Raw genomic sequence first — 22,156 nt, forward strand, 5'->3', positions numbered from 1 at the left:
CTTTTCATCTTTTCTCATTACCCACAGCTACATCCACTTATGTCAGGCCTAGGCTTCTCACTAGGGCTGGGTATCATCACTGGTTTCACTATAATCCATTGGATTCCGATTAATAAAGTCCCGATTCAATTCCATTCAATTTTGACTCAGACAGTCAGAAATACTATAATTCTGATCATTTATCAGTACTGACACTTGTGAGACTTTATCAGAGGTGTAAGCATCACACCACATGCCTTTGTGTCAAAGTAACTGAGGATAAAACTCATGAAGAATATTTTCCTGGCCTGGCTTTTTATAGCAGATAAGCTTAAAAATATTCTGCAGTAGAACAAAAACTGAAGAAAACCATGAGTGAACATATAAAGATGCTGCTGAAGTGAAGCAGAGCAAAGTTACAGAGGTTCTATTAGAGACACAGCTAAGCGGTTTGCAATTTGGCTTTATTTAAAAAAGTTTACGTTTCTGTGCTATTAAACAGCAGACATGAGACTTTCTTGTCAGAGGTCTTTTTTTGAAAAAAAAAAAAAAAAAAAGCCGACATCTCACTGATTCTGCTCTCATTTGCTGTTTTAGCTGTTTGGTTGTTTTTCAAATAGTTTTGTGAATTTTAAGATTCTGGCGTTTCTGGCAAAATACGTTTATATTTAAAAGTAGATTCAGGATTTAATGAATCGATATCGCTTTATTAAAGCTACTCACCTCTCTCTATCTGCCTGCACTTTCAAACATACACGTGTGTGGGACCAATCAGGCCAATCAGAGAGGTCCGGCCCCTGACTATCTCTCATTGGTTTAGACAACGATATGGGCATAATGTGTGTCTGTTGTTGACCACGCAGAGACTTTCAGACTTGGAGAGGATTCTTTTTTGTCGCACCATTGCGAAATGAAGTTGCATATGTGATCAAATTAAGTCGCACTCTAGAGCCCTGTATGTGCACACTTACTGAACTCCATGATAGCCTCATAAATAAATCCAGAAGCATCCGAGTTACTCCTGTTGATCACCAGCTGACTTGCACCCAGTTTATGGTTTATATGTACTGAGTGTGTCCATGGAAAGTCCTGAATGCTGTTTTTGGGTACCAGGAAATATTTCCAGTGTTTTCCAGCGCTGCTGGGATGGGGAATTCATTTTTATAAGTCAAAGATAATCTCTGTGTTGTGGTTTCATCTGTGTTTATGCACAAAATCAATCAGTCAGGGAGAAAACTACAAACAGGGCTGTCACTTTGTCCTCTCACACTATACTCAGCTGGTGCTTCTCATTCCTCTCGTGTTTTGGGGACTTCCTTACCTGGATGATTGAGATGTTATCGAGATGTTTTCACAGATTTAGCTTCCTGGGCGATGTTTTTTAAAAAGTATAATACAGAGTTAACAAAGAGTTCATATCAAGTTACAAAGTTGCAAAACTGAGGAAAACTGAAGCCTGATGGTTTCTGCTGTGAGCGAGCAGGATATTATCCACACAGTTTATGTTTTCACATCCAGAGATAAAGAACATCCGAATCTAGGGTTGGACCATTAATCAGAGGTTAATCTTAATCATAATCTTGGCTTTCAGTGATTATGAAAGCATGATAATGGAGATAAAACTGGAGATAAAACAGTTTCTCTTTTGTCTGTTCTTTTTCCCTACAAAGCTCTGAGTTTGTCTTGTGTTTCAGTGCAGAAAACAGGAAACCTTGTTAGACATATCAGTAGAAAACAGCTGCAGTTCTCTGTCTTCAAGTAAAATGATACTGATACACTTTGAGTGTCCTTTGATGAGAAAAAAGAAAAAAAAGACCAACATTTATGAATTTCTTGAAAGGAACAAATCATGAAGACGTGTTTGGACTGGTTTGGTGATGAATAGATGGAAAGATTTTGGTGAACAAGATCTGCTTAGAGGAAGTAAGATGTTTATGTAAGTTAACCTGTGAAGGATTATTAACTGGTAGAGCTGCCTTCGTCTCCGATCTCTCTCCGGGTCCTTTTTGGTGATGCCTGACCAAAGTTTTGATTGGCTGGTCGGCTCTCCACTCATCTGTCCATCTGGACTCTGACGGCCAATAGCGAACAGTGGTCGCCCTTTCAAAGTGGGCTTTTTCTGAAACACTCGCTAGCCTAGACGCCTGACTCAATAACGGATGGTCCTGTGTGCATACCCATTTCTTCTGTTTGTTTATTTATTGGTTTCTCTTTTCACTTTCACATAACAAACACTTGGTGTTTGGTAAGTTAATAAGTAATGATGCTAAATAATCAAGATTACAGTTAATAACTAAGATAACTGTGATTTCTTTGTACTGCAGATGAGACCATCTGTCTCATTTCTATAATGTTGACTGCGTCATAAAGGCCTGAGGAGCTTTAAGAAATCAGAGATGTGGCTCAGATGTCTGAAACACACACAGGCCCAGTAATGTGTCACACCATTAATGCTCTTTTCAATAGTTTCTGCTCAGTTATAAGAAGTTTCTGCTTCATAAGGAGGAACTGAGGGGAAAGACTTTCCCACTGAAGAAGGTGTTCGCTTTTTAAGGTAGCACACAAAGTTCCTTACACATGTTTTACAGCAAACGTGCAATTATATCCGGGGATGTCCTGGCATGGAAGCATGTTTGAATTTTGTAATTTTCACTTTCTGATAATATTTTGCTCATAAAAATAAGTTCATACAAAAATTAAAAACCCACATATCAATTCTGTGGCCCATTAAAAAGATTTAATTTGCTAATTGGATTTATTCCTCTCTTTGTCTCTGTTGGTCCTGTGGGATTCAGATGGAGGCTGTAAATCTAAAAGTGAGAGAAAGTACACGTTGTACTCATCAGTGAGTCTCAGTGTTTCTGCTGGGAAGCCCTCTCCATGGTGTAAAGCTGTGTGTGCTGTCTTTCAGTGAGAAGGAAACCCGAGTGCCTTCTTTGTTCCTGTGGACTGAAATGAGCAGATTTCAGTCACTTTGCTGCAGGAAAAGTGACCCTGCAGAACACAGACGGGACAGTTTACACAGTGAAAAGCAGCTACTTATGTTTAGTGCTATGGCTGTGTGGCAGGACAGGGAAAACTGCTGAGCAGTCATTAAAGAGGATGAATATTGTTTCTGAGCAGGTGTGTTTTGTTTGTCTCTGTGTGATCTGTGCACAGAGGTTATGGTTAGCAGACCGGAGCGAGTCACATTAAACTGGTTTGATGGTCTCATGAACTCGTTACCTCGCTCCATCTCTGGTCACATGGGTCAGCTTTCATCTCAGGAGGTGCTCAGCCTTGAAAAGAAAAGGCACAACCACCTTCCTTTAGGAAAGCCTGATGATCATTCATCCCAGGTTTTGTTGTTAATGAATATATCTGCCATATTTGAGGTCAAACATGTCCCAAGATGTTTCAGCGTTACTGTAACAGAAGGAAACGCGTATTTGTTATTCATGTAGAGGCCCACAAAACCCAGTGTTTACAGATGATTACATACAGAGAAAAAACAGCAGCTGACACACGTCATATTTATAAACCTTAAGTCTGCTCAGATTTAATCTTTAAGAAAAAGAAACTTCATCACACAGCACATTCATTTATCTAAGTGTATAAATATAATAAACTGAAGTGAAATAACCAGGTTTGTTTCAGGTAACAGGAACAGAAACACAAGAGATGAAACTCTGACTTTTCTACATCTTCACTAAATCTGACTCATTAAGAATCACTTTGTCTCTCTGGTTTTAGTAAACAGTTTATCCTGATTAATTTATAAGGTGACGTAAGCATGACTGCTAACTACACAGCACCTGTAATGAGTCCGTGTTACATTACCTGACAGAAATCTGTGTATTTTTCTGTTATTTTCTGACCATCCAATGAACATAAATGGGCATTATGCACGAGTAAATGAAATCTAGTACCACACTGACCCCTGGATCCAGAAGGATCTCTGGATCTGGATTAGATTGTGATATCTTCCTGAGAACTTCAAGACAAAAGCAGACGGTTTTTCTTATTTCAGTGTGATTTGTTTTTGCAAAGCTCTTATGGAAAATTTTCAGTTTGCTGATGTCTCACAGGGCAGTGTTGTAATGGATCCTTCCAAAAACTACTGGACTCTGAGCTGCACTTCAAAGATTGATCACTTTAAACCGCACTGAGCTCTGATCAAATTCCCCCGCAGATCTGTTCTGATTACTGAGTAATCCTGCTGGCAAGCAGACAAGCTGGACTGATGACATTGGCTGCTCTTCAGAAGTGATGATGTCACGTTTAAAAGCTGACTGAACAGCTAATGACTAAACGAGTCCTGACATTGATAAAGACTCACTCCTGTGTGTAGTGCTGGGCCCTGTCTGTCAGCTGAACTGATACGGAGGACTTATTTCACTTTCCTCAGACACGCGGCCTGATTGTTGATGAAGACTGGTGAAGATTACAGAGCGGCCAGCCTATTAATATCTATTTCAGGGAAAGGTGTCACTTAAAAAAAACTAATTAGGAAGGTTTTTGTGTTCATCAGTGTGTTTCAGCCGCACAGCAGAGGAGCAGGAAACTTCATACTGACCTGGAAAACAGGGACGGGAGTCACAGAGAGCAGAGAAGTGGACCAGAGTGACAGGCAGGAAAAGAAAGGAATAATAAAACAAAGTGGGAGTCAGTCACAAAGAAGAAGTGCCTTTACTCTCAGAGCCCAGGGCTCTTATTTTGTAAGAGCAGTGTCAGCTGTCGTCCCTACAGTCACAAGACTGGGTTGGAGGGGAAGGGAGGAGGCAGGCAGCAGTGCGTTAGCTCGGAGTGGCTGACAGGACGCTAGCATTTGTCCTCCTGCAGATCCACAGGGGACGGTGTCGCCTCTGCAAGCAGACTGCCGTTTGCAGGTAAATAACAAGTCGGAGCATTTTTCTGTGAAACCTACAGGCCTGCTGTAACCGTCTGCAGAGTTCAGGGAGGACATCTGATCTGAGCTGCATGTTTGTCTTCATGTGAGAGTTGATTAACGAAACGACTTTTTCTGTAATCCTTCATAATTACATCATAATTAGGATCCGAATGCCACAAGTAGCTGAAGCGCGCTGATGTGTGTAATCCTGCTGCTCTGCTCCTGCTGAAGCATTTCACTCGTTCCCAGTATCCTGGGAGAAATGACTGCTTTAATTTGAGGAAAACTGCTGCTTTCTGCCTCTGTTCTGCTTGTTGTTGAAGTACTCGCGTTTCTCAAAGGAAGATTACCTGTTAAGTCAGGCTTGAACCTGATTTGAAACAAGGTCTGTTTCTTAAAGGAGGCTTAAAGAAGTCATAAAAGCAGATAAATAGGAGGTAAAGTGTTAGTGGTTTAAAAACTGACATCAACCAGATCTCATTGCTTCTCTGATCACTTTGCTCTCCTGTACATTAGAGCTGTTATAAATCAGAGACAGAGCTCGAGGCAAGTCCATTTAAACCCTTATGAATGAATAATTGATTTATGGCTGTATTCTTAAAGCAGCCATAACACAGTGAAGGGATGTTAACATTGATCCTGAGCATGTGATCTCATTACATAGTTTTACCGAAGCCCCGCAGCTCACACAGTGCGCATAAATAACCTTCTGCACGTCAGATCGTCATATCTGCGGTCGGGACGAACGCTTTCATTTTCCTGCTCTGGGATTTTTTTTGGTTTCATGTGTTATCTCTGACCTCGCTGTGTGACGCAGGAGGTCCCGCAGGTGGGAGGTGCTGACAGACGAGGCCAGGTACAGGCTGCCAGCAGGACTTGGGTTGCACAGTTGGAAAGCTCGTGAATAATGAAGGCCGTGCAGAGACAGAAAGGACACGGTGCAGCGCAGAGACTCCCCCGGCTGTTTGGAAAACAGAATAATAAAAGAACAAAGACCGAGGGCTCACAGCCTCTAACTCGCTGCTGGGTGCTGTAGTACTGACCTGATCGGTTAAGATCGGTTGTTATTTTAAAGGTTTGGGCCTTGACCTCTGACACCACAAACATTCAGAGGTGCAGGGATGCAGTTTTTCCAGACTTTAAAATTATCTGACTGGAGCTCTGAGGGTTTGTCCAACGACACAACAGGAACCGTCCTCTCCACAAAGACACAAGGACACCAGACAGGAAATGTTCACTCCCAACAGGAATCAAGACTGGCTGACCCTCAAAACCCGACACACAAACATCTACATAGCTGCGCATGTTCAGACCTTTCATAATAAAGAGGTTTCCAAGTATAACATTTGAATTCAGTTTGTTTAGTTAGAATCTGTTTGTTGCACACCCGCCTGAAAATGTGACTGAGTTCCTGCTAAAACAGGGGTCTAAACAGTGAAGCGTGATATGTAAAAAGGATGGGGACAGTAACTCAAAGCAGTTTAATCCCAAGAAACAGGAGAAAACGGAGGTAAAGAAACAGGCAGTTCTAACTTTCTGCTTCAGTAAACATGAATTAATCTGTTTGCAGATCAAACTGTGAGCTGGAAAAACTGAGCTTTGCTTAAGAAGCGCAGCATGAAGCAGACACTGCTGATGGCTGACAGCATGCAGGGGGCCTTTCAGGACTAGTTTAAAAATTTGATGATGTTTTAGTTTGTATTTATGCAAAAATATTAAAAATTGTTCACAAACTTTTCCCAGCACTTCTTGTCTCAGTTTGAGAGAATTAAAATGAAGATGGCAGAGGCCTCTTTGTGGTTCCTCAGCTTCATCCACAGACCAGCAGCAGTCTGAGCTGCAATATGAAGCAAAAATATTCAACCTTAACCTCTTCGACCTCTCAGATGTACAGATCTGCTGCTTTTCTTTGTGTTTTCAAGGTGAGACATGTTTTCTGACACGCTGTAACTCCACAGTGTGTTCTTGGCTGTAATCTGATGAGAAAACGTGACCGAAGCCTGAGATTTCTGTGGGAATGCTCCTCCCACTGTTGTTGCAGGTGAAAGGCAGGGAGGTGTTGAAGTGTTACCTTAAGCCTGTGGTTGCCTGATCATGTAATTGTTGGGTTTTTTTTTTTATGCTGAAGCCTCCAAAGGCGGGGCGGGGGGTTAAAAAGGCTGATTTGATCCGTGCAGGAAGGGATAACCCGCTGTGAGTCTGTTCTCCCACGCTCCCCAGTCTCAGGTTTCTTCCCAGGTCTGTGATGTAACACCTCCCTTCGTAAACGCTTCACCTCCTCCCCGGTCATTTTGTGCATTTGCATCAGGGCGATCAGCTGTCAGACCCCATCAGTGTCCAAGCTCCCCGAAGACTGTGAGACGCTGCCAGGAGGGAAACTTGTGACCTGGCGTGGCGAGGAGGTGCATAGTTAGTCACAGTCGCTTTGTTAGATTTGTTCGATTATGATTATTAGTCGTAAGTGTGGATCTGTCAGGTGGGAGCAGTTGTTTATATCTCTGTGGTAAAGCTGTAAAAGTAACAGCGAACTTCACATATTTAACATGTCAAACACTATTTACTTTTTTTCATGTAATCTCCCAAAACTCTCTTTATATGAAACTGTTAGTACAAAACCCAAGAAAAAAAATGGAGATTTGAGGGGTTTTGTTTTGTTTTTAGCAAAGTAAAGCCATTAAAATGTGAGATTTGGCTCCCAAATGGTCCAAACGATGGATCATTTAGCCCACTGACACCAGTGAAATTGTAAAATATTTTAAATTTTTTGTATATAAAATGCTCCAGAAAGCAACAACATGCTCCAGAGATCCAGCTCAGGGACTGTCAGCTGACTCTGTCAGTTAAAGATGTCACTCGCCCTAATAATACACACTTTAAGCCTTGATACACCTGAACAGGTGAATTAGAATAAATTCACCTCCTTTGCGATTGTTATGAAGGCTGAAATTTAACAGTTTAACATGGGAGTCTATGGGGGCTGACTCACTGTTGGAAATGAAAAACGTGGCTCTAAGTTGTAGTCTTAGCTTTCACTTCAGAAATGTTGTTGGTTCTAAGAAAGCAGCTCCGCCTCTGTTCTAAGCTTAAAAATACAAATACAGCTACACATATTTCATATGTATATGTAAGACCTGAACTCTTCCATGGCATGCATTTTTAATTTCTCTTTGCTATTTGGGCTGATTGGAACCTGATGAATGTAAAAACAAAGAATTACGTGATTTTTTTTTAATTTTTTTTTACCTGATTTTTGTTTCTGAGAAAAATGAGATTCACATATGAGGACATTCACATTAAATTTCAAACAGTGGCAGTATAATGTCCTCGTAAGTGGATATCACGCCCTTGTAGAGCACAATTTAGTATTTTGGTCTAGACAACCCAAAATGTGATGTCCACATATGTGGACGCCAGGTCCTGGGACGCTAACAGAGATCTCTTTACTGAGAAAACACACCAGTGTTCATCCATCTAAACTGTCCTCCTGCTCTCAGTGGAGCAGTTTGCATTAAACCCTTGGGAGTCATCAGTCCGACTGATACTCTAGACACATCTCAGAGCTGCTCTGTGTGTAAAGAACTATGTGTTGGTGCTTTTTTTCATCCTGTGTCCATCCTCTGAGCGTTTCTGTTTACTCTGTTTAAACTCAAGATGGTGTTTCTTAAGCATACATTCAGGATGTGCATGTAGTGATACTGAGGGCTTATTGTTTTGCATCACTGTGAAAAAGCGTGAAGGGACAGATTTACTGGGCGACCGTGGCTCAGGGGGTTGGGAATCGCATCTGTAACCGGAAGGTCGCCAGTTCAATCCCTGGGCTCGCTGTCCTGGTCGTTGTGTCCTTGGGCAAGACACTTTACCTTACTTGCCTACTGGTGTTGGCCAGAGGGGCCGATGGCGCGATATGGCAGCCTCGCTTCTGTCAGTCTGCCCCAGGGCAGCTGTGGCTACAACTGTAGCTTGCCTCCACCAGTGTATGAATGTGAGAGTGAATGAATAGTGGCATTGTAAAGCGCTTTGGGTGCCTTGAAAAGTGCTATATAAATCCAATCCATTATTATTTATATGAATGAAGACTTGTTGAGGCAGTTCATTTATTTATAGGCCGCTGAGATTGTTAGATATTTCAAAAATGAAGCAAAAACACGACAACAGTGCAAGAAGAAGATAGAGTAAGAAATGTAGGAAATGATTCTTTAAACTGTTTTAAGTATTTGAAGAACTGATATTTTGTTATTTTTATTCTTGACCTTCTGCATGTCCGCGCTGTCTTCCTGTTTCCCTGCCCGTGTACTAGAAGAACGAGGATGTGAAAGGAAATGTGTTATGGCTCTAACTGTCAGCATTAAGTGTGGTAACTGTGCCATCTTGTGGAAGCAGAGCAGCTTTCTGACATATAATGTGCACGAGTATCTCCTTTGATCGGAAAACTGTTTAAACCAGACTGAGCAGTTTCTGCTGTCTGACCTTCAAGGTTATGCTGATGAATATAAATGAAGCTGACGGTGACAGCAGGGGGAGTGTCTGTGTGTTTTCTCCTGAGGGGTTAAAGGTGGAGGTGCTCTGCTTGCATTCAGAGGGTGCATTTAACAGTCAACTGAAGTCACTCTGAGACACTCTCGGTCTCTTTAAAACGACGTGTTAAATTTGATTATCAGTCCTAAACCTCTGAATCTTTGATCAGCATAGCAGTTGAAACAGTTGGTGTTTATTTATTGATTGCTGTTGTCTCTGGGAGGAAAACCCATGAGCCAATCAGAGCTCGGCTTATAGGTTTGTAAAAGAGACATCTTCTTTCATCTACTTTCTAAAAGAAAATGAACCTTGTGCTGAGCCTGGGTAATGTAGGGTTTAAGCGCCATGTTTGTAGTTTATAGCACCGTGTTGTTGTCTGTTTTGTGATTGAGACAGATGGATTGCTGAAATTTAAATGATTCAAAGCCAACAGCGTGTACTCCCGTGTTGATGAATCTATGAGTTGATTGAATGCTGATTGGCTGAAAAGTTGAACTGAAGAAGAAATGGAGCGATGGCCATATATTGGAGACTTTAATTGACATTTTCTGCTCACCTTTGTCGTCTTTGCACATGTGAGCCATGTGGCTGGCTTGGATGGCTGCCTGTGTAAAGTGGTGGACGAAGCAGTGGCAGGTCTGGAGGCACGATGGGGCGGGCAGGTCGGTCAGTATTGGTCTATGTATGATACGTTAGCTCAGAGATGAAGACCACAGCAGGTCAGGCTCTCCTCAGACATGATTATGAATGATTGTGATGCTTTGATGGCGTTACAGTTTGTGCAGTCAGGGCTCAAAGCATCATCCATGCAGACCAGCAGTGTTGGTTGGTTACTTAAAGAAAAACCAACTCTTACATCACTGTGATGGTGCTGGGTTAACTGGGTGCTTCTCGCAGCTTCAGATCGCACTGAGAGAACTTCAGAAGCAAACGTATTTTTCATAGTGTCTTTTATTTTGAAAAAAGACCAGATGCTCTATGCCGTTCCTCTGTCTGACTTCCTGCCCTCCTCAGCAGCTCTCTGTGACAAACGGTCACAACAGAGAGCTGTGGAATCACGAGAGCTGTCATGAGTGGACAGGATCAGCTCTGTCAGTCACATCTGAGCAGGAATGTGAGGAGGATTTTCCCTTCTTGCCAAATGCCTGAACAAAATAGCGCAACACAACCTAAAAGAGGAATATGATATCACACAGATATGTGAAGTGAAACAAAACGGGCCTCTCAACAACAACATGTGAAGAATTTCTCTTTTTATTATTACTTCGTAATAGAAACCTGATGGTTTATCATTATTTCTATGCGCAGTTAATTTTAGGTCCACCTTTAATGCGACTTCATCAAAATTGATTTCACACTGATGGCCGAGTTCTAATCGCACATAAGTTTATTTGCTCCTCCTTCAGGCCTTCAGTCACGCTTTCTCAGATTAATCTGATCCTCATATTTCACTTTATGTCACAAGATTTCGTGTATAGTGGGTATAGTGTGGGATTTAAAAAGTAAAGCTATGCTGTACTACAGTTACGGTACTCAGCTCCTGTCAGAACACAAATATAATAATAAGTCAATTATAATATCAATAAATCTGTATAACCTAAAAACAGCGTTGGGTCTCGTCCAGATCAGATGACATACGCTAGAAACTGTTATTTTACACACAGACTCTGTGACATCACTCAGCCTCCTCCTGCTCCACCTCAGCGCTAACAGTGAAGTTTCTCACACGTGTGGAGCTGCAGTGACCTTGCTGAGATAAAGCTGCTGCTGCTGCTGTGGGCTGACGGAGGAACCTTGGTGGAGGTTCCACGCCTGACGTTAACGCCGACAGGGGACCGGCTTCCTATAGAGACCGACCCTCCCACCCTCCTCCCTCTTTCCTGAGTCATCACGGCTCCGTAGCTGTCCCTCATCTCTAGCGCCGCCCACCAGCACCGCCTCCGCTTCAGAAACCGCAGGGGTTTGTCCCCTAAGCGACCCCTCCCATCTCCTCCTCTCCTCCTCCCATTGGTCTGCTCCTCCCCTCCTCCCCTCCCACCTCTATCACTCCTCTGTATCCCCTCTCTTCCTCTTCCTCCATCCTCTGTCCTCACTGCGAGCGTGTTTGAATTAGAGGACGAAGACGCAGAGGAAGAGCGTTTGGGAGCACATGCTCCCTGACAGGAGAGAGGGGGGAGGCTCGGCTTCTCCCTCCCCTCTTTTCCCTCCACAGCTGGAGGAAAAGATGTGAGGAGCACAGAGGAGCGGAGGACCACCTGACTGTCTGTCTGTCTGCCTGTCTGTCTGCCGGCATGCTGAGGAAACTGGTCTGCAGGCGGATCTGCTCCTGTAAGCTCCTCTTCCTCTGGACTAAATCAAATATTGATATCGATTCGCAGCCGTGATCGGTGATGAAGGTGCGGTGCGGGTACAGCTGTGATTCCAGGGGGAACGCGTGTGCCTGGTCTCGATCGTAAACACAGCAGGATTTTGTCTTTTCCTGGCCTGCTCTCTGCTGGATTGTTGTGTGGACAATGCATAGGAAGTGATGTGTGTTAGGGTTCAGGTCAGGAAGCTGCAGGAGCAAGTGTGATGAGTAAACACTGAAACTTTTAATCTACTTGTGTGTGATCAGAGTGGAAGGACGAGCTGATAAAAACTCAGCCGTGAAGGTTAAATCTGATGTGAAAGGCTTCATTCTGTCGCCCATCCTCCTCTGATTCTGTAAATGATGTCTGTGGTGCACTTTGAGGGCTGTTGTCACCTCGTTTTCTTTGTCTCTGGCATTTGTAAGAATCCTCACACAAGTACAGTAAGTAACTTCTGAAATCCACCGAGGGCCTGTTTACTCTTATGTTTATGGTCACGTCTGTTCCTTTACTTAACAGGCAGAGGTTAGAACTGAAGAATTATGAGGCTTGATTCAAAGCTGTGCTTCTTTAGGTTGTGGCTAAAATGTAACCTCAGTGGTTCACTGTTAGCCAGGTGGATGTTTGGACTGATGCACTGAAATTGTCGTCTTTTCTGTACCGTTTGGTAACAATCTTTTATTTTCATGTAAAATAGCAGGAAATATTCTGCCTCAGACACATTCTCACTGCTGGAAATCGTCTGTGTGTTTCAAGAGCCTGTGCCTGTGTTGAGTTTGAATGGACTGGTACTTTTACGGTCATCTTCTACTCAGATTAAACACTTATAGTACTTGCTTACAATAAGCCTCATTCACCCACACGCTCATACAAGTGCTCTCTTTATTCTGTACCTAAGCCCTTTTAACCTCACACTCGAGTCATTATCTTTGCTGACATATGTCGGCATATGTCTCCTCCAGAGTTTCGATTAACAGATGACCCTCTCTGAGTCAAAGCCGCGATGTTTAAAGTAAAAAGAAAAGACTCCTGTAATTAGGAGCAAGCAGGTTAAAGACCGGCTAATGTCCGACCTGCAACATATGAAAACAGATTGTTGATCAGAAAGTAGCTTTACCGACGCAGGCTTTTCTTTTTTCCTTATGAAACATCACCCGAGGCTTTTACAAGGCTTTTTAACAGTAAGACAGCACACTGGTGATGATGATACCCCTCTCAGAGAAGCCGTGATAAGATTAAATTCATCGATCGACAGAAAGCAAAGCGCCGTCCAAACGTCTTCTTATGTCACGCTGTTAGTAGCTGTAGTTTCAGAGCTGCTGTGGCTGGATTTTCATCTGGTGCTAACATGTTTGTCACCGTCCTGGTCCTCTCTCGGTGTCGCGCTCTGTTTGTGTTAGCGTGCTGAACTTGAGGTGACAGGTGAGGCTGTGTTTTTCCCTCACACACACTCACAGTGTGTTATGCTGTGAGGAAGACCTCCAACCTGATGTCACATGACTGATGTGTTGGCTCAGCTCCCTGCTGCTCTGTGTGTGTTTGTGTGTGCGTGTGTGTGTTGAAACTCTAAATAATGAAAAAGGATTGATTGCTGGCCTGGCAGATTCCTGTGCTGAGGGGGGCTCACGTGGCGCTCTGGCGTCCACCGCAGGAGACATCTGCACAGGGCTGGGCCTCTTTCAGCTGCTTCTTGTTGCTGTATTTTGGTTCAATTACTGATCAGTTCAAATGTAATAGATTATATTTATAATGATTAGAGGTGAAACAGATGGTTTGCTGGATATTCTCCAGATCTGGCCCCTGAATTGTGAGGATTTGTTGCCTGTTTGTTTTACATGACAGGAAGAGAAGACAAAGACATCGCCATGTGCTCTGCTCATTTCCACATCCACAATCTTTACTCTCAGAAAACTGGTTTTAATTAGTAATTAGATTACATGTAAGTTTTATTTAAAAGAACAATGTAAAATATTTAATTTAGTGGAATCTGATCAAATGAAATGTACTATTTAGCATATATTCAGTTTATACCAAACACATTTCCCTTAATGATTAATTTTGATAATATATATTTCAGCTGCATTTTACTCAGAATGATTGTTTCCTGTTTCTAAAGGGCAACAAATTATTTTATTAGTGTATTCATTTACTATGCTACCATAGCTTTGCATGGTTCACAATTCAAAATAATCCATACTTGTCTTATACTGGGCTGTCATGCTTTAGCTCCTCCTCTAACGTTTTTTACTTTCAAAACGGGGCCTTGTAAACAGCAGGTAGGTGTCTGTATAATTAGGGATATATGCTTCTTTTTTTGGGATCAGTCTCATGTTCAGATCCTAGAGTAGAAAAAAACTGAGCACGTAAAGAACTTTGAGGCTCAGTGGGTTTATGTGTACATACACTGACATCATTAATTAAATATATATTTGGCATTATAGCAGTGTGTAACTAGCTGGACTAAAACATTTGTTTGTTAAAGATAAGTAATAAAAATACTCAGTATGACCCGTGTCCATTTATCATATCTATAATGATGTATGACAGCAACAAATATTCACATTGGAGAGTCTGAAACCAGCGGATTGTCTCATAAATGATCATTTGTATGCGATAATGTGTCAGTATCAAGCAGGGGAGATAAGGGAAACCATCAGTGTGACTCTCTGATGAAGCAAAGCTTTTATTTGTTTATAATAATCATAAAATCTGAGAGTGTGGAGGATAAATGTAGTCAGTTTTCAGATGGTTGCCCTGAGGATGTGAGTCGGTCCTCCTGTGGTCGCTCTGGCTGGGAACACAGGGCTAATTGTTGTCTTTATTGTCAGGGCATTGTGTCTCTGACCTGCTGCCCTCCTCGCCATTACCAGCTCGCTAATTCGGTGTTACAGGAATGCGAGTTATGCCCTCTGCGTCAGCTGAAGTCCAATCGCAGAAATGTCAGAGTCCTCCTGCTGCGCCGCATTGTTTGGATGCTCAGCAGTGGCGTTTTTCTTTGTGAGAACTTTGTTGTTCAGTCACATGACTGTCCCTCTCTTTTCTTCCTCCCCAACAGACAAGAACTTCGAGGACGATGACTCGGTGGACGGCGGCCGCTCCTCGTCCTCGTCCAAAGGAACCTCGCTGTCCGGGAGGAAGGCGGTGAGCATGGGTTCATTTCAACGCCCTGCCCCCGGCAGCAAGTCTGCAGGTCAGAACCACCGCATCGCCACCCAAATTTATTCATGAGGATGTAAAAAAAAATAAGATGACAGTTTTTGCGTTTTGTGGATCTGTAATTCTTTCTGCTGTGTTTTCTGCAGGGAGGGACGGGTCCAGTGCTGGAGCCGTGGATGAGGAGGACTTCATCCAGGCGTTTGAAGATGTTCCCACAGTGCAGGTTAGTACATATGTGACATGTACTTCAAACGGCTGACCGTCTCCATCTGCAGGGAGTAAGACTCCTGCTCGTGTGTGGACCTTCTCCTCTCTCTCTCCTCCATCAGATCTACTCTAACAGGGAGGTGGAGGAAGCCATGACGAAGATTCGTGACGTGCTGTCGGACGACAAGCGGGACTGGGAGCTGAGAGTGGCAGCTGTAAGGACATGTCCTGACCTTGGCCCTCGCCTCAGTTTGAAATATCAGTGAAGGTGTGTGTGTACTGAACTTTTTTTGTGCTCCACCAGCTGAAGAAAGTGCGTTCGCTGCTACTGGCCGGTGCACCAGAGTTCGACGGCTTCCTGCAGCAGCTGCGTCTCATGGAGGCGGCGTTCAAGCTGTCTGCCAAGGACCTGCGATCTCAGGTGGTGAGGGAGGCCTGCATCACTCTGGGGTAAGGCACATGGCTCACAAGATAAAAGAAAAGGAAAATAAAACCAGGCTGATCGTCTCCTCCTGCCTGTCATTAGTGCACAGCTGAAATGAATCCATCTGTCTTCCTCTCCATCCATCAGACACCTGTCGTCAGTGCTCGGCAACCGGTTCGATCACGCAGCAGAGGCCATCATGCCAATACTCCTCAACCTGGTCCCCAACAGTGCCAAAGTCATGGCCACGTCCGGCGTGGCCGCCATCCATCTCATCCTCAGAGTACGTGCGATAAAGCAGAGGCTGCGAGCGGTTTCGATGCTGATCACTGACTATGACATTCAAGGAAGAAAAAAGTTTAACTTTAAACCTATTAAATCTTCATCCATGCATGGTCTGACTTAGCTGCTCTATCTGATCTGAACATGTTCTCCAGACATAACAATGTTAGCCTGATGTCATAACAGGATGGATTTCACAGAAAATTTGATCAAATCACATTTCATGTCCAGAAGAAAAGACTTGACTGTTGTCAGATGGAACAAATTTCTTTTTAAATGAATTCAAATGCAGGAGCTTGTCTGTCTGAAGTAAATTAAGAGAGCTCCTTCTGCCTTTTTCTCAACAGCACACACACTACCCACGCCTCATCCCCATCATCACCAGCAACTGTACCTCCAAATCTGTGGCTGTGCGAAGGTGAGACACACTCACATTTTCTCTTTGATCGTTTTTGTCTTTATAATTGTTTCATAATATTTTAGTGTGGTTTTATTTTTTTCCAGTTTCTTTGAGTTCAGTTTGTTTTATTATAGTTTTTATTATTATAATTATATGTTTATATTTATCATTAATTTATTATTGTTGATGGTATTTTTTTTTATCATGTTTATTTTTGATTCATGTTGTCTTTGTTTAATTTATTTTTATCTGTATATGTAGTATTGTGTTTTTAGTTTTTTCCTTTATTTTTGTGTTTTCTATATTTTGTTTTTGTTTTCATACATATGTAATTTCTTTTTTAAGTATTTTTCCTTTTTTATTTTATAAGTAGTAATTTTTACACCGTAAGTCCGTATTATGTAAATTATATTATTTTAATACTTATTTATTTTCTTAATTATAAACATGTTTTATTATTATTATTTCCTCATTTCTTGTTTTAATTTCATCCCAGTATTTTCTTTTAATTAAGCTTTTTATTACATTTATATTCATGTGTTTATGTTATATTTTCATATATTTTATTAATATTTGTTTACATTTTTAAATGTGAATTTATCAACTTTTTTTTCTTTCATTTCACTCTAATATTTTTTCTAATTTAGCTTTATTTTATATATATTTCAATTTTATTTATATTTATTTGTTTTATAATATTTTTTATGTATATCTTTCTTGCTTCATTTTTACATTAATTTAGATTTTAATATTCATGATTATTTCAAAAATAATTTGATTGCTTTCTTCCTGTTTGCAGGCGCTGCTTCGAGTTCTTGGACCTGCTGCTGCAGGAATGGCAGACGAGCTGTCTGGAGAGGTGAGGAAAAATAGAACAGTGGGTCAGCTGATGGCAGGGGTTCACAGGTTTAGTTGGATTAATGGTTAGTAGTATCTGAGGCGTGCCTTCAGCACTAACTGTGTGTAAACTGTGGAATACGCAGAGAGCCATGCAGTAAACACAAAACAATAGCAGTGACAGTGATTTGTGGGACACTCGGAGCGCTACATGCTACCTTGTGAGGAAATGCGACACCGGCCGGGTCAAGGTCTGTCTCAGCGGTTTCCATGGCAATGCCGGGGGATCTCTGTCTGCCACCAAAAAGCTCTTTGTGTTTCCACCCGGCTGCTTCCTGCAGCCGCCGCCGCCAGGGAGAAACCCGAGCTGACCCCTCAGTGTCAGGGGAGCGCTCTGGTTCTCATCGATCACTCAGTCAGAGGCTGTCTGTGTGCGGATCTGAGTCATTGAGCTACAAATCAGTTTTACTAAGAGAAAGGACTAAAAATGTTTTAATTTGAGAAAATTAGGTCTTTGATTTGAACCTCAGTACCTTTCTTTAGGTTTTGTTATTAAAAAAAAAGGTCACAAGCTGTGATCGTTTTACTTTTTCCATCAGATTTAAATCCACACTTTGTGCTTTATTTGGTAAAGTTCTCTATGCAACTGCCTCCTGTTGCACATTCAGCACAATCTGAGCAACATCCCTAAATATTGATTAATAGAGCCGTAAGAGACTAAAGTGCCAGCAGAGCTGATGGAGTGTAGGCTGCACAGCAGATGGCAGTTTAAAGGTCACTGCTGCAGTTAATGCTGGGGCGTGTGCAGGCTGCGACTCTTCCTGTCATTACAGCTGTGAGATAGTGCTGCATGCATGGTGGTTGAGTTTGACAGAGTAGTTTGGCCTGTTTTTATCTTCACTGACTGTACTTAATGTTAACGCCACTGAAACTTTGAGCCACAGTGATCTCAGTGGGACGCAAAAGTGGCAGCAAAGCTAAAGCAGCTGTAACAGTCATTAAGCTGATAAAATAATAAATATTATTAAAATATCCTAGATCAAACTTTAAAGGTTTTAGGGTGGCAAAACCCTAAAGTTTTATAAACGTTTCATTCAGCTAACCATGTGTCCCTAAACCTGCTTATTTTCAGCCTGAAAGGCTTTGGGTATTGTCGACACCATATATGTATGTATGTATAAAACACATCTTAACAACAAGGAGCACTGAGGATGGAGAAAAGAAATCAGCACACAAATAAACACGCGCATGTTCAAGCATTGTTTGCCTCTCAATGAAAGCAGGTACACGAACAGTTTTCCTGTTCTCCTCCACCTGCAGGCACGGCACAGTTTTAATGGAGACTATAAAGAAAGGGATCCATGATGCAGACGCTGAGGCTCGCTCTGTGGCCAGAAAGTAAGTCTGAGCGCACTCGCACCTTAAACCTACAGAAACAAAGGAAAAGGACATAAAAGCAGAATGTTTATCAGCCTGTGCCCTAATGGAGGTTTGTGGCCCTCTGGCTTGATGTTGCAGGTGTTACTGGAGCTTCCACAGTCACTTCAGCCGGGAGGCGGAGCAGCTGTTCCAGGGCCTGGAGTCGTCCTATCAGAAAGCTCTGCAGGCTCACCTGAGGAGCGGAGACAGTCTGATGTCGCTGCCCGCCTCTGACCGCTCCTCCTCCTCTTCTCAGGAGAGCCTCAAGTGAGACTTCCTCTCCTCCTCCCCGATTGATCAGTTTATTGATTAAAGTCATAAAGGGAGAAAAGGTTTTAATCTTTGTGGCCCTTCATCTAGTTTTTTGACTAACTCACATCTCTTTATCTTCTCACAAAGAGGAAAACACAAGGATGGAAGACTAGTTCTCACCCAATAACATATCTTTAATGTAGAATTAATGGAAACATCTAATCTATGTGTAGTTTTCTGCTCCTGGACTGATTATTGATCTTTTTGCTGTCATAGACTGAATAGAAATGACTGCATTAAGCGGTTTAAGCTTAAACTTGTCCTGTAGTCACATACAGTAGTGCTGCTGCCACACCAGCCCGCTCATTCGCTTCGAATGAATTTCTGCCTTTGCAGATCACTTTCTTGCTCCCGTCTCTTTCCTCTCTGTCACTTGACTCCTGTCTCATTAACATATTCAGGGCCTCATTGATCTTTGTGCCGTCCACGTCTAATAAAAAGCTGCTGTGTTGATGTGTGTGTGCGCCGCGGATGAGCTGTTTGTCACAGATGGTCTTTTTTTAAAAGATGTGATTTACAGCAGCAGAGAATGTAACTAATGTAACTAATGTAACTAAGCCGTCCTGCTGATGAGGTGGGACTGTGATATTACAGTGTGGTATTCTGTCACACATTTGAATACGTACAAAATGCAGTTTTTAAATGATGATTTCATTCATTAAAGTAAAATGTATCCAACCTACCTCGCCCTGTGTGAAGAAGTAATCAATTCATACACTGAAGAAGTGGCCGAGTCGAAGTCTGCACTTAAATCCGATTGAAATGTTTTGGCCTTAAACGGGCTGTTCATGCTGGAAAACCCTCCAATGTGTCTGAATTAAAACAATTCTACAGAGAAGAGTGGGCCAGAATTCCTCCACAGTGATGTGAAAGACTCATTGTCAGCTATCACAAACACTTGTTTGCAGTTCTTGCTGCCAACGGTGGAACAACCAGTTATTAGTTTTAAAAAAAGAAATCAGGAAAACAGTGAATACTTTTCCACAGCTGTAAATGCAGGTCAATCAGTGTTTCAGTCTCATGTCAAAGGGCTTTTGTTTTGACACAAAGGAGCAGCACTGGCAGATTTTTGGGGGAAGTCTTGAATGATTTTGTGACAGTTGATATCTCACACTTACCATTTCTTTGCTGTTCTAAACAAGCTTCTCTCTTTCGCTTCTTCCACAGTCGACCTCTGTCTGCAAAAAGCACTGTTGGGAGCAGCTCAGCCCGATGTAAGGACTATTTGTTTGGCTCTTCTGTTCATTTAGAAAAACCTAAATCTGCGTGCAGCAGATGATCTCCTGTCATGTTTTCTTTGAGCTTTAAGAGGAGCACGTATTTGTCTAGTGTGTGTTCCTCAATAAAAGCTCTGTTATCACCTAAATGCAAGAAAATTCGATTTATTAAAGCAAAAAAGGCACCAGAGGTGATCTAATCTGATCTGCCTCTGATCAAGTTGATTTGCCGTTAAACAGTTTGACTTTATCTGTCCTTCTCCAGCCAAACCCGCCCACACCTCCAGGATGCCGGCTGCCGCCTCCTCCCCCGGCTCACTCCAGCGCTCCCGCAGCGACGTGGACGTAAACGCTGCGGCCAGCGCCACCGCCCGCACGAGGATGCCTGCCGTACCCTCCACTGTGCCGTCGTCGGCCTCGCCCTTCAGCTCTGCCTCGGCGCTGCCTCCTGGATCCTACGCTTCACTGGGTGAGACAGCCGCTCACGTTGCAGTTATCCTGCTCCACACTCTGCTGTTGCTTCTAGCTGCAAACTGGACCAGCAGCTCCACTTATAGCAACGTATTTAACCTAAAAGCACGACCACGAGCACAGGCCGATTTATGCAAAAATCACAGAGCACACTTTATAAAAACAAAAAACAAAAAGATGGCTCAAAAGTTCACACAACAAAAACTAAAATAAGTTTGTAGTAAAAAAATCACCATCTGCTGTTTGGTGCTAATGAAACCCAAACAAATACTTTGAATAATTGCATTTATTCAGCTTCAGATTCTGCTGCTTTTTATATAATTTGATGTCTTTCAGGCAGGAGGTCTTATGATCAGGATCAAGATGCTATTTCTATTTTTTCATTATATAATTGTCATGTTGGCTGATAATACGATTACTGAATCAATCTCAAATAAATAAATTGGTGTGGGCCGTTCATGCATTTGTCTCAGGTTGATCTGATCTGATCATAAGCTCACCATCCAAATCAAATTTGCTGTGTATGCCCCCCTCCCACTACCACCCCTCCTCCGCCCCTCTAAAGCCTAACCTGTTGACCCTAAACCCTGTTGTGTTTCTCCCGGCCTCGCTCGCTTGTCAGACGGTTCGTGGTCTGTTAACGCAGACGGTAAGCTGTGTGGGTGTGGTGGGTGTTTTACCTCCATCAGTTCTGTAATGGTGGTCATCTGTAATCAGTGCATGGACTGTCTGTGCATGGTTTACTCCAGTTTCTCACACACGCGCACACACACACACCTGGAAAACTACCAACCTGTGCGGTTACAAAGACAAATATGATGACAGAGTTACAAAGTAGCCGTAGCTTCTGCTTTGAGTCTGAAGTTGTTTTACGATCACATGCAGTTTTTCCTTGCTTGAGAACAGAGTCAGCTGATTGTGTAAATAACTGATTCTGCTCCTCAGCTGTAGTTTTGACATGTAGATAAATGTAAAGCATTAGAATGAAAAAATCAGCGTTTCCTGTCCTGAGAAGTGCAGTGTTAGTCCTCTGTTAGTCGGCCTGCAAACAGCTCAGACTTCACTGACTCTGAAGTCCCGCTCTGGCTGTCAGTACGTGGAGGCTTGAACTGCTCTCCATGTGGTCAGTAAACAAAATACCTTCCTGTGCTGGTGTCGGTAGGGTTTCATCCTGTAATTCACATCCCTGCATGGTGGTGTCAGATCTGTCAGAAATAAGAGGAACAGCCTGTGATGTTGTGGCTGTTGTGGCTCCTTTAACTCAGCCCTCAGCTGCAGAGCAGGCTGAATTCACTTCTTTGTGTCTAGTTTGAAACCAAATAAACCTAAAACTCTTCGCTGTAGCCATCGTTTGAGCTTTACGTGCAGTTGTGGCTCCTTTTACTGTTCACATTAACCTTTCAGCCTGTGAGTAACTGACTTACAGATATTTTCCTGCTGCCTTTTTTTTTTGGAAGACTTCACAAACGTGCGTCTCTGTGGCCTCGGCCATGGTTAAACTTCCACAGTCTGTGTTGACAGAAAGCGAACAGAGAGACCGGCCTAGTTACTGATGAAGAAAGCACTTCATCGCTGGCTGTGACGCAGATGCACACTGTGGCTGAAGGCTTCCCGGGCACACGTTGTGATTGATGTATACTTGAAAAGACAACAGAAAAAAAAAACACAAAAGAGTCTCCTGATCCTCGCTGTGCCTCCAAAGCAGAAGCAGTGCCGACC

General features: G+C 42.7%; 1 protein-coding gene across 3 annotated transcripts in view; it reads left to right on the forward strand.

Annotated features, from left to right (window-relative positions):
• LOC147301738 (CLIP-associating protein 1-A-like) overlaps window positions 1-22,156 on the forward strand; it is a 53,828-nt gene that overhangs the window by 11,520 nt on the left and 20,152 nt on the right. For 2 of the 3 annotated variants that reach the window (XM_086282646.1, XM_086282645.1), the window contains exons 9-19: window positions 14,768-14,902; window positions 15,015-15,091; window positions 15,198-15,290; window positions 15,380-15,525; window positions 15,647-15,782; window positions 16,129-16,199; window positions 16,981-17,040; window positions 18,339-18,416; window positions 18,537-18,704; window positions 19,917-19,963; window positions 20,232-20,435. In XM_086282646.1, coding sequence (XP_086138772.1) covers window positions 14,768-14,902; window positions 15,015-15,091; window positions 15,198-15,290; window positions 15,380-15,525; window positions 15,647-15,782; window positions 16,129-16,199; window positions 16,981-17,040; window positions 18,339-18,416; window positions 18,537-18,704; window positions 19,917-19,963; window positions 20,232-20,435 — 1,215 coding nt within the window. Of the gene's footprint in view, window positions 1-14,767; window positions 14,903-15,014; window positions 15,092-15,197; window positions 15,291-15,379; window positions 15,526-15,646; window positions 15,783-16,128; window positions 16,200-16,980; window positions 17,041-18,338; window positions 18,417-18,536; window positions 18,705-19,916; window positions 19,964-20,231; window positions 20,436-21,059; window positions 21,087-22,156 lie in introns of all 3 variants that reach the window. The other variant, XM_086282644.1, reaches the window with a different exon arrangement.

This window comes from Aulonocara sp. 'chitande type north' Nkhata Bay, linkage group LG23, assembly GCF_057382095.1.
Source record: "Aulonocara sp. 'chitande type north' Nkhata Bay isolate Kocher_YH1m ecotype deep benthic linkage group LG23, A_spYH_male_GT1.1, whole genome shotgun sequence".
NCBI classification, from domain to species: domain Eukaryota; kingdom Metazoa; phylum Chordata; class Actinopteri; order Cichliformes; family Cichlidae; genus Aulonocara; species Aulonocara sp. 'chitande type north' Nkhata Bay.